We start from the raw sequence: 12,174 nt of genomic DNA on the forward strand, positions 1-12,174 counted from the left end.
ATAGCCTATTCAATTTTTTCTTATTTTCTTATCAGAATTTTATGGCCAATAAAGAGTATTTTAAAGAGGGGTTTGATTGCTTATATATCAACAGAAAAAGTAACTTTTAGGATATATACACGATGCACTTGCAATTATAGCTGGAATTTTTCTTCTAAGCTAAAATGAAGTTACCACTCAGGAACAATAAATGAAAATCAAGTACCAAACAAGAGTAATTGCCATTTCCAAGTTGTCAGAGGTGTTTGTTTCCTGGAGGCTACATCAGGGAAAAGGCATTTTATTGAACTATAATCTTTGTTTCGATAGTGGCGGGGTGGGGAAGGCAGGCAGAAAGCCCGAGTCCGGCGCTTGGAGGAAATAATAAATTAGCAGGGCTTGTTAGAAGGAATGTCACCGTTTCTCAGCAAGTTACAAGAAGTGTTTGATGAAGATGTACACAAGTGTCCGTGACCGTATGTATTTGCATACACAGGAAATCTTTTCTGCAGAAGGCACTTCCTGAATTACAGTGTATATATACATGAGTAAAACCGAGCTAGGGCAGCAGAGGCTTTGATGAGGACAAGTATTGTGCTCTGAGACCTTGCGAAGATCCCAGCGGCGGTAAGACAGCGGGTTGGCACGGTGGGAGGAAGACGGATGGGAATTTTGTCTCTGGGATTTTTGTCCTTCCAAGGGAAGGTCTTTAGATGGAACAGCTGTATGCTGCAGTTGTGTTCTCCTCTGGAACAGCCCATTCGCATTAGGGCACCTCTCTGCATCAGTTCACACTGATTCGGAAGGATGCTGGTATAGGAAAACTTATTTTCAGGGTCCAGATATCATGAAGACTGCCAGCTGAGGGGTAGTCTGGTTAGTTTATACCCCTTCTGGTCTGAAAAGAAGGATCTGAAAAACTGCGAACCCTGCAGTCACTCATTACCAACAGCATAATAATAGTTGTCACTATTAATTCTTTTCCTGTGCAACCAGGTGAACTCCTACACTATCAAGCGTTTGTATTTGTTTGTCAAAATATGTTTATGAAATCTCACATATGTATACGTATCTGGAACTGTGAAACCCTTGAAAATCGTAGTATGTATTTTCTTTCTTGTTGATCACGGATTCCGTGATCTGCCACGTTTTTTCATTTTTCTTTCCTTACTCAAAATATTCGGTCAGGTTTACAGCTGGAAAAAAATCTGTGCCGAGGGACTTGGTGTTCACAGAGAAAGGAGAAAAGCTTTTCGTTAATTCCAATTCACTCTATCCTGCTGCTAACGACGCGAGTGGCTGAGCTTTTCACAGAACGGAATAGAAAGGACTGCTGAGGAGAGACAGGCAGACAGAAAAAGAAATGCCTCTTTAAATTTAGAATTACGAACTTAGGAGGGATGGCTTGAAACTAGAGCTAACGAGGAATGACAGCAAAAGAATGTGTTATCAGTGCAAAGAAAAGGGGAGGGAAAATACATTTCTCTACGGGTGTTCGCCTTTGTGTCAAAGTTTAGAACATAAAAGGAGCTAATCTGTTGAAAGTCTCTTGATGACAATAAAGGGAGAAAAAATCTGTTACATTGAGATCCTGCCATTAAGACCACCAAACCAAGAAGATAAGATGGAAAGAACATTGTTGTAAACAACTAATTGAATAATTTGCCTTGAGGAGATGTTATTTAACCAAATACCTGTTGGGAAAAAGATAAATTGATCACAGAGTATCCAGGATATTTTTAGGCTATGATGATGTCAGGTTTTGATCAGAATGTGAAGATAAGTACAAGTTTTAAAGATTTAAAGGATTTAAAGGTTTTTAGAATGGAAGAGAGGAAGAATAGGAAAAAGCAACTTCGATAAATTCAGAGGGCTGTTTGCAAAATCCCGTGAAAACAGTCTAGGAAAAAGGTGCTCAGGAATTTGGATGTTCGTAAAGGTACAGGTATTTGAAATATAATTGTAGGACATCGTTACACGGAGCAATGAAAATAAATATAATTTGGCTTGTAGTCTGCAATGGTCTCCAAGAAGGAAGCACCAAGGAAATAGGTGGAATTGTACCTAACCATGAGTCATCTTTGACTTTTGTGCTTTTGGGAATGTCCAGAGCATAAAGAGGAGAGACGAGGAGGAAGAACTGTCAAAGATAATAAAGTGGCACCGAAGTTCCTTATTGTTCGCCTTATTTGTCCCTTACTGACGGAAAGGAGGACCTGGGAAAATCCTGGTCCATGAGTTTCCTGCAGAGATTAATAAATTATGTCCGTGAAGATACAGTGTTTACTTAAATCATTAACAGCAATCAAACAGCTAGCAATATCACCGAGGGGCGGTGAATAAAGTCCAGATTAGAAAAGAGAAACCATTGCCGAGAGGTCTTGCGCAAGTTGCCTGTGGTCAGTGGACTGTCCCTTTTGGCATTAATGCCAAGAAGAATAATAAGAAGAAAGGAAAGGAAAGGAAAGGAAAGGAAAGGAAAGGAAAGGAAAGGAAAGGAAAGGAAAGGAAAGGAAAGGAAAGGAAAGGAAAGGAAAGGAAAGGAAAGGAAAGGAAAGGAAAGGAAAGGAAAGGAAAGGAAAGGAAAGGAAAGGAAAGGAAAGGAAAGGAAAGGAAAGGAAAGGAAAGGAAAGGAAAGGAAAGGAAAGGAAAGGAAAGGAAAGGAAAGGAAAGGAGGAAAGGAAAAAGGAAAGGAAAAAGGAAAGGAAAAAGGAAAGGAAAAAGAGAAGAGAAGAGAAGAGAAGAGAAGAGAAGAGAAGAGAAGAGAAGAGAAGAGAAGAGAAGAGAAGAGAAGAGAAGAGAAGAGAAGAGAAGAGAAGAGAAGAGAAGAGAAGAGAAGAGAAGAGAAGAGAAGAGAAGAGAAGAGAGTTTATAAACACAATGTATCACACAAACCTAGTTTCCTTTTATGACAGGCTAACAGCATTTAGCACTTATGTGTCTCAAAACAAAGAATCATGGTCTATATTAAATTATTTTTAAGGAATCATTGAGATGGTTGGAGAACAGTACTTGGGGTTAACAAGGTTTGTCTGTTGCTATTCATGATTTTCATTAATGGGGTGCAGTTGGAGAAAGTCTGAAGGAGAAATGCTGAAACGATGAAGGAGAGGGAAGAACTGCCTAAAAGGGAGAGACTAAAAAGGCTGGGACTCCAGCTTGGAGAGGTGAATGCGTGTGTCATGGTGATATTGCTCCAAACCCACGATACAGAAATGTAGGAGGACTTAATGGAGCTATTAAGTGGTCTGTTTAGAACAGAGAAGTGTGATTTATTATTATTATTATTATTATTTTTCCTTTGCCCAGCAAGCAGCCTATCTATTAAGTCAGGGAATGTAAACGGGTTCAGGAAAGACTTAAAGTCATGGGTTTTCACAGAATGAAATCCAAAGGAAAGAGGCTAATCCCTCTAGCATCTCTCACCCAAAAGTTAAGGGTGCTAGTAAAGCAGGAGAGGCGTAACCCAGGAGTAGTAGCCCAGCTACACCCTCCCTTATCATCTCCTAAAGTCCTGTCGGAGGGAGATTTCGGGGCTGGACGCACTGCTGCGCTTCCTGAGCGGTCGGGCCCGCGGTGGGAGGGTAACCGTAACGGGCTGCAATTGCAGCAAGAGTGACTTAGCCTTGTGAAAAACTTCTCAATTATAAGAATATGGAAGCAGTGAAGTGGATTGCCAAAGGAGTTTGGGGACCTCGGCCGTTTTTGTTGTTGCAAAAGTAGGTTACGCAACCACCCAGCGCCGCGTTCGGTCCTTCAGCGAGGACACCAGATGACCTCTGATGATTCCTTTCTGCTTTTTTTTTTTTTTTTCCACGTATTTGGTGGTTCAGCCTCATCTCGCCGCCACGTTGTGTCAGGCCTTTCTGCCGTAGCTCGGCGAGGCGTCCCTGTGTTGCCGCGCATCGCTGCACAAGGGCGCTGCGCTCAGTGCCGCCGCTGCCGCCGCGGCGCAGAGGCGATGGGTCCCTTCCCCGGCCTTAACGCAACCTAAACGAGCACACGTCGGAATTAACAGCCTTTCGTGTCAATGTGTCTCTCGTCCTTTGTAGATTGATCTGTCTCGGCTTCACGGAATGGATAACCAGGCATTCGAAATGCACGGAGAGAGAATACAAAGCCCTTCAAAAGGGAAAGAATGGCCCAGGAAAGAGGTACCAGTCCGTTTCTTTTGCAGTCTTATCAAAACGTTATTAGCAGAGACGGTTTGAAGGTTTAGCCCTTACTTTTTATTAGTTCACCATACGACCCCATCCTATACCATTAAGAAGGTCCTGAGGAAATCAAAAGCTCCCAAGGGCTTCTGCTGCCAAGGTTTTACGATGTCCTATCTCACGTGCACGTGCCAGGAGCTGGACAGCGAGACAAAATTCCCTGGCCTCACTGAAGTTAATAGCTAAATTCTTTATCCTGTGACACAGTAATTAGCTTTGAAGGATTCCCCCTTGATTTTAACCAAAACAGCTACTTAAAAGCACATCTCGTGGTGGTCTTTAGTATCTCTTCCGAGTTACACATTTGAGTACTATTTCATTTTTTTTTTTCTTGCCCTTGAGAAAATTCACTCTCTGTGATTTTCTCATTAAACTTTTTGCTTCTTGGGATTTGAATGAACTTCGTGGAGAAGGAGCTGGCATATTGCTCCTAAAGGCGTTGCGTTTGTTTGCAGCCCGCCCAGCGCTGCCTCCCGGCTGTAAATACAGCAAAACCAGTGATTTCCTCGCAACATAACTCATTCCACACACTTGGGCTGAGGCTGAATGCTCTGCGCTCGCCATTCTTTCTACATTAAAAGTAATTATTGTATCGGTGCCACTGCTGTGAAAATGCCGTAAATTAAAGGTCGTTCCAGCCTGGAAAATGAGGATTTTGAATGCATTTAGGTCTAAAGCCTTGTTCTCTGATGAAACTCTGTGGTCTGTGTACTACTGTTGTAATATTTAATTGAATACAAGCTTGAAAAAAGGGGTAATTTAAACTGAAGAAAGGATTGTTACTGAGTAAAATACATTGGCATTTTGAGCACTTTTCCACTGGTAAGGGAAATTTATTAGTACAGAGCTTTTGTCAAATAGATTCATGAAAGAGGTCATTCTGTTAAAATCAGAGGGCAACCTTCAGATTTTTCACTTCTGAGTGTCCAGCTAAAAGAATCAGCTTTCAGAGCTCATTTTCAGGCCCTCACCATCTGAAAATCAATCTTTTAAAGGTCGATCAAGCTGTGCACCCAGAGTCGCTGGAGGTTAAAAATCTGGGTCAGGGAATATGGTTTTTTATTCATCTGAACCTGCAGCTTGTAAGAAAAAACGGTAAGGGGCAGGAAACTGAAAATCCTCATCGAGGAGATGCTTTGTGGTGCCAGAACTCCTCTAGTAGGACAGCACACAGTTCTGGCTTCTTTTTTAAGAGCAATTTTTAGTGTTTTTTTGGCCTTCCATGAACTCCTGTGCTTGTGTGTGCCCAGCTGCTTCTTTCTCCTTGTCATTCCCCTCCCAAGGCCTGTGTGTCCGGGGGTAATTTACAGCAAATAAACGATGCCACGAGCATTTCTCCTCCCATACCCCATGGACGAAGGGTTGCTGTGGGGTGATCCTACGGGTGTCAGCGTTTTGAGGGACAGAACAGAAACAGCAATGGGAAGAAAACTTCAGGTGCTTGTAAAACCCCCGGCTGATGAAGACGTGTTTTCACTTGGTGAAACAATGGAGGGACAGAATGAAGCAGCCCTGTAACATGTGCTGTGAGGTTTCCCTACACTGGGCCCAGAGATTTGGCTGTAAGCGTGGTTCTGCAAGGCATGCTGTTACGATTACGAAGAAATTATCACATTTTTTTCTCCCCTGTGTTCGATCTGATAAAGCTTCTTGTTTTGCTTTGCTTTTGTTTTGTTTCGGTGGGCTTTTTGCTAATGCCAGGAAAGAAAAGGCAGCTGGTCGCTGATGAAAATCTTCCTAGTTTGTCTGCTGGCCTGCGTTATCACCACCGCGATAGGAGTGCTGGTCTTGTCCTTGGTCTACACGAGCACCACCGGCATCGTGAAAGAGGTCAGCATGAAAGATGATGGGGCAAGCTCCACAAAACCAGATGAAAAGAGCGTGGATGTCAAATTCCAGTTCCTGAATCATCTGACGAAATCAAAGGTAAACTGGTCAATAATATTCTGGCATCGTATGTAGAAGTTTAGTGAATTCATGTCACCTATTTACTTATCTAAAAAATTTACTTATTTAAGTAATAGGGGACCAGTCTAGAATCGGTGAGGAGAGACCCAGACTTCCTAACAGCGGTTCACTGCTTTATACAACAGCTTTCGGAGGTGCTTTGCATCTCTGGAGCATCTCTTGGAGAGCTAAATAGTTGCGCCAATAAATAAGGCTTGCAAGAGAAGGCAACTGTTTTAAGTGCGATTCCCAAACTACAGAGTATGAAATTGGGTGAAGCATAAACAGAAAGATCAAATCTTAATGTAACCTGAGTAGCACAGTAACTCTTTAGTTCTTATGACTGGATTCAAACAAATTCTTATGTTGCAAGAAAAATGGATTCCGTGGTCTTGTTTCAGTGAGCTAACACGTTAATTTTACAATGTCACAAAGCTATAGGAATTATACAGTTCTTTTTGCAAGTGTATTTTGATATTTATAGAAAGGTCTCCTTTGAGCAAACACTAAAGACAAGATCCATCTTGTATTGTTATATAAAAATAATTTCTGATTTATTAAAAATTTAATTGATTTAAATTTAAAAATTTAATTTAATTTTGCTCAGCAAAGAGCGAAAAGGATAAATTAGGTAGCTGGACACTTTAAACTGATGACAGCCATTCTGGTACTCCTATACATTATATTTAACTATGTAATATATTTGCAAACAAAAATGTGTTTAAGAATGCAAACAAAAGGACAAACAATGTGTTTAAGAGGAGAGCAACCCTTTTCATATGCCTTTCCCCAGTGCAAGATGATTCCTTCAAATACAAAACACATCCTAGAGGCAGTACAAATGTTGGGAAGGGAATATTTTCTTGCGTAAATAGTTTGCGAATGTAGAAATGCAGGAAAAATATCTTACTCAGGAAATTTTCTAAGCCTTTTGAATCTAAAAGTTTAAGCATGTATGCAACTGGTTTCCTAAATCTGACTCCAGAATGACATAAGAAGATGAGCAGATAATTTTTTCCTTGATATTTCTATGTATCTCTCATTTGTACAAACATTACTATCCCGTCATGACATGAGAAAGCATGTAAGTGATTGTGAGAAGTGACTAAAATACATACTGCAAGGACCCTCACTGAGAAAAGGAACGGGTCTCATCAGTATTGCTCAGATCGAGTATTTCCTAAAATACATTTGGACTGTTTGGTCACCACAGTCCACAACTGATAAAACTATCCACTTTGACTCACTTTACAGGTGTTTAATTTCGCCGGTGGCGAAATTCAGTGGGCAAGATTCAGGAATGACGTAAATGAATACGAAAACGATGAAGAAATGGAATTTGGAAAAAGTATCAATAACCATCGCTCTTCAATGACTTTTGGAACCTTGCGGATCAAAAGCAAAGGGCTCCGGGTTCCCCACTGGCACTTCAATGCCAACGAACACGGCTACCTGCAGCAGGTACTCCTGATTATTTCTGCATCTTTGAAATCTTTGTTTGCTCTATTTCACCTTAGTGTCAAATTTCATAGCTGTAAAAATAAATTAAAAAAAAAATAAAAAAAGATAAATAGAAACTCACAGTGAGGAAAAATTCAAGATACAAACTTTATTTGAATGCAAAATCATCTTTCCTTGGAAGTATATGTATTTATATATATCTCAATTATTAGTTGTATTTCTAAGAACAATGATTCTTAGTCAATGCTAATAGTTAGCACGTAACTGGGCTTTAAGGTCTCTTCCAGCCCAACCCATTCTGTGATCCTATGATTTAATTTCACAAAAGCTTGCAGGCGAGTGCGTCAGGTTCTGTTTTCTCCTAAGAGCCTATTTGAATTTTGGATCATATCGATTAAATGAGCAAGTTTTCATTCCTATTGTTAAATTCCAACTGTGCTACAGGGCACTGCCTGGATTGGAGTCATTGGTGCGGACGACAGCACGGTTACCACCTACAATGTCACAGCTGGCCAGGTGATCTTCTTCCCCAGGAACACCGTGCACTGGATAAAGAACGTAGGCACAGAAGACTGCCTGTTCTTGCTGTTTTTCACGACACACGAGGAACTTCAGACCTTGGATGTAGATGATGCGTTCTTCTCTACCCCAGAGGATATAGCAGCAAGAGCATTAAAGGTCTGTACGCCGGGATAAACCAGCCTCTGTCTAGTCTTCTTGAGCTCAGCACGGCAGTCCTTTTTTTGGGGGAGAATTCCCCTTATCTCAGTTCATCTCCTCAGATCCCCCAGTGTGGAGGGACGTACGCTTGTCCTTTGCCCAACGTTGTGCCACCCTGTGTGCTCCTTTACACGCAAGGAGAAATAAACTTTTCATGTCTTCACAGTTCACGGGGGAGCCTCCACATTTACAAAGATGGCAGGGAAAATGACGTACTGAAGCCCAAAGCTCACTTCCCAACAGCCCCTTGATGAATCTTGTGGTAAAATAACGTCTCATAAGAAAGTATAGATAAGTCCACCTCATTGTTAAAACGGAGGTCATCTGAACTAACTAGTTGGCAGTGTTCCTTCATCAAGAATACAGCCTCAGAACTTCTTCTGGGTCTGAGGAATCTGCATGTTCAAACCACAAAACTGTGATAAACCTCCCCACCCTGAAAGAATTTGATGGGAGAGGGACCGAGTTACTCTTCTGCTCCAAATCTCTGTGGCACCTGAGAAGGAAGGGCAGAGCACAGGGGCAAAACAAAGCATTGGCAGGACTAGGCAGTCAAGGAGGTGAAGAAATATCTGGAGAAATACAATTCTAATTCCTCAGTTTGCTTTTGTGCATCCGTCAACTCTATATGCACTTCGTGTCCCGCAGCCACAAGGTGGAGTGAACTTCATCAGAACGTTCAAGAAACAAGTGGAAGATCAAGCAGTTAACCTCCCTCCAAACCTGGATGAGCTCGTGAAAAGTGCCGACTACGTGCAGTCTCCGGACCACCTGGTGTGGCAGTACTTCTATAACCTCAAAGGTACGCACCCAAGAACCTGGTACGGAAGAGCTCTCTGCCTTTATAGACAGGGGAGAGAAGGGGATCTGTAAACATTTCACCGAAATGTGACTTAAAAGCGTATAGAGAAATGATAATTTAAGGAGATTGAAAGAATAGGGAGTCATAATAATTTGTTAAACATCCCTCTGTGCAACCCGGGTGTAGTGATTACCAGGGAGCACCTAACGAACACGGATGGCAAAACTTAGTTGCAAGTAGCACAGTCTGTTCAAGAAGGCCTAAAAATCAAATCTAGGTCCATAAGTCTACACACAACTGGGTGGATCATGAGAAAGAGATGTGTGACAAAGATCTTCGCACGTGGGCCAAAACGTTCCCCTGCGTTAGCAGCACCTTACGAAATACAGCGATACGCAGTCAGAAAGGTAACATGTAAATATACTGGAAGTTAATGTATTGGTATTGGTAGCAATTTGGGGTGGAAAAGTTCTAGTCTGCGGTTTCCGTTGTGGTGATCTAACTACTCAAACACACAATAAAGGAGATTGCATAGTGCCTAGTGCATGACAGGTAGATAAGCTAAACGGGCTTTCTTTTTTGTTCTAGAGGCTCACAAGATTCAAGGCCTCGAATTTAGCACGTAGTAATTCCCTGAAGTTCCCTAACAATGTTAACAAAGCCTTGCTGTAAGTGCTCATTTAGTTGTCTTTGTTTTAAGGGTCCAGAGAATATCATTTTCCGGGAGGAATCTTCCAGTGGGCTCGCTACCGCAGAAACAGCACCGGGCTGAATGAAACAGAGAAAATTTTCAGTGAGTCACTGAACAAGGTACGTGCTTTCAGCTGAATAGCTACCTAAAAATAAGGCATTGAATAAGGTATTTATAAATAGGGCACTTAGCTACCTAAAAATAAGGCACGGAATGCATTTTGTGTAGGTTCGTCACTGCTATGTGATGTATAACAGGGATGTAACTGACTCTGAACATTTGTGTTCTGCTTTTCAGCATGAAAATACCCTCACCTTAGCAACTCTCAGGATATTCAGCAATCAGCTGGGACAGCCTCATTTCCACTTCAATGCTAACGAGATGGGTTATGTCATCAGCGGCTGCGGACAGGTAATTCCTTACCTCAGTAAGGGGCAAGGCAGTGGAGTTCTGGCTGTATAACAATTACGGATCTTATAACGGATTCCCATCCCCGATTATTAATAATACTCCAATCAGTATTATTACAAAACTTTCAGCGTCCACACATTCCTTTTCAATATAAATTTTGCTCTCGGTTACATTTGTGGCAGCCTGTCTAGTCAAAGTGGAGCTGAACAAAGAGCAGAATTTGTCCTTGCTAATTCTTCAGAAATCATACATGCTATTGAAAAGAATTCAAACCGAATAGTGGGAGAAGAAAGTAATAGTAAAACAAAACAAAACAAAACCATACTTTTGAATTAGCTCCTCTGAGAAAAAAGAGAAAGCTTACTAGAGTGTAGGATTTTATTATTTGTTTTTCACTCAATTTAAATCTGAAGTGCAAATGCAACTGAGACAGAATGACGAGACCCCATAACGCAAGGCGTTTGTACTTGGGAATTCGCCTTGGACTATTTTACCCTTCTAGAGTCTCAGTGAAAGCACCGACACTGCGCGAGCTGATTGCAGCACAGTGCTAGGACGTCACTGCGTGCTTATCCACTAACAGTGCACTGAATGTAGCTGTTGAACATTGCCGCTTTCCTTGCAATAGGCTGGAGTTATCACCTCCTCTGGGGCCGTCAGCAGTTTCAACATCGGCATCGGAGATGTTATATTTTTCCCCGTTGGAACCCAACATTACCTTAAAAGCATATGTGATGAGGACTTGCTTCTGATTCTAGCCTACAGCACAGGCGACCAGGTGAGAAAACTTCATAAGGGCAGGAGGAGTCAGAAAAGCCCAACTGTACGTAATGTTACGCTTTAAGCAGCTCTGCATCTGAGGAGCCAGAGCAAGGCTGTACTTTTCTAACCTAGGCATCCAGTGATATTAACAGCTCAGTGTAAGGCTTATTGTTAGCTGTATACTTTCATAGTCATTGGTTTTCATCTTCCATTTGAGATGCACTTTAATATTTCATATCATGAATGTTGTAAAAATAGCCCGGTAGCTATGATTATTCTCTCTCAAACACTGTGTTTTTTTTTTTTCTTATAGCTGGAAACTCTTCGTATGACTGACTACTTCCATGCGACAGCAGACCATATCCTTGCTCAGATTTTTTTCAAGGAACAGGACGAGTTTCAGAAGTTCCCAAAGTCTAAAAAATAGACTGCCAACAAGTGGTCTCAGCAGTTAACGGCTCCAAGGATGTTTTGTACAATTGCTGTGTTTCTGGCAGTACCTTCTGATGTGTACAGCACCTTTCTCACTGTTTATCCAGAAGAGATGTTCAGAAAACGGAATTTATGGTTACTATTTTTTTAATTTTTTTTCCTCTTTGTATTTTTTTATCATGTATTATTTATAGTGCGATGTATTTTGAGCGTGTATTAAATTAACTTCTACCTCTGCAATTGCCTCTTGTTCTGTACATAACCCATTATCCCGCTTTATCTCTTTCCTCGCATTACCGAAGTTTACGTTGATTTTCTGTCACGTTGACAGCACTTTATCTACCAGCATCTGCACAAATACAGCACATTTACCCAACTCTGTCTGCCCCGACACCAGGCATCGCTGTAAGCCCTGCGTCTAGAAGCGGCTGCAGGAAGGAGCTCATCGTGCGTTCACCTCACATTCCCTCTCAGCCCCCTCGGTTGAGCTCTGTGTTAGCGTTTAAGACAACTAGTTTATTTTCCCCACTTTGCCACCAATCTGCTTTCTGAGGATAGATTCGTGGGATATTTGAGGACAGGTTCTTAGCAGAAACACGGACCCAGCAGCAGCCAAGCTCCGTGCTAGACACCCATGCATCCCGCACAAAGGCTGGGGATAGTTGAGCCCCACAAAAAGCAGGCAGGCCAAAAAGAAGCAAGGGTGACTTTTCAGATTGGCAGCTATGCCGTTGTGTTGTAACCCTCAGGATCGC

General features: G+C 41.8%; 1 protein-coding gene across 1 annotated transcript; it reads left to right on the top strand.

Annotated features, from left to right (window-relative positions):
- The first annotated feature begins 128 nt into the window (after positions 1–128).
- On the top strand, positions 129–11,794 carry LOC310889243 (uncharacterized protein). The gene is made up of 10 exons (XM_083816431.1): positions 129–606; positions 4,032–4,133; positions 5,895–6,119; positions 7,395–7,601; positions 8,046–8,279; positions 8,970–9,123; positions 9,824–9,933; positions 10,112–10,225; positions 10,854–11,003; positions 11,301–11,794. The coding sequence occupies exons 2-10, from the start codon at positions 4,056–4,058 to the stop codon at positions 11,412–11,414; spliced, it is 1,386 nt and encodes a 461-aa protein (XP_083672557.1). The 5' UTR covers positions 129–606; positions 4,032–4,055; the 3' UTR covers positions 11,415–11,794.
- The last annotated feature ends 380 nt before the right edge of the window (positions 11,795–12,174 follow it).

Source organism: Anser anser (assembly GCF_964211835.1).
Source record: "Anser anser genome assembly, chromosome: Z".
NCBI lineage: Eukaryota > Metazoa > Chordata > Aves > Anseriformes > Anatidae > Anser > Anser anser.

Coding starts and splice junctions, on each gene's coding strand:
- LOC310889243 (XM_083816431.1), top strand. CDS start 4,056: ATGGATAACCAGGCATTCGAAATGCACGGAGAGAGAATACAAAGCCCT. Junction 6,120..7,394: donor ATCATCTGACGAAATCAAAG/GTAAACTGGTCA, acceptor CTCACTTTACAG/GTGTTTAATTTCGCCGGTGG. Junction 9,124..9,823: donor GTACTTCTATAACCTCAAAG/GTACGCACCCAA, acceptor CTTTGTTTTAAG/GGTCCAGAGAATATCATTTT.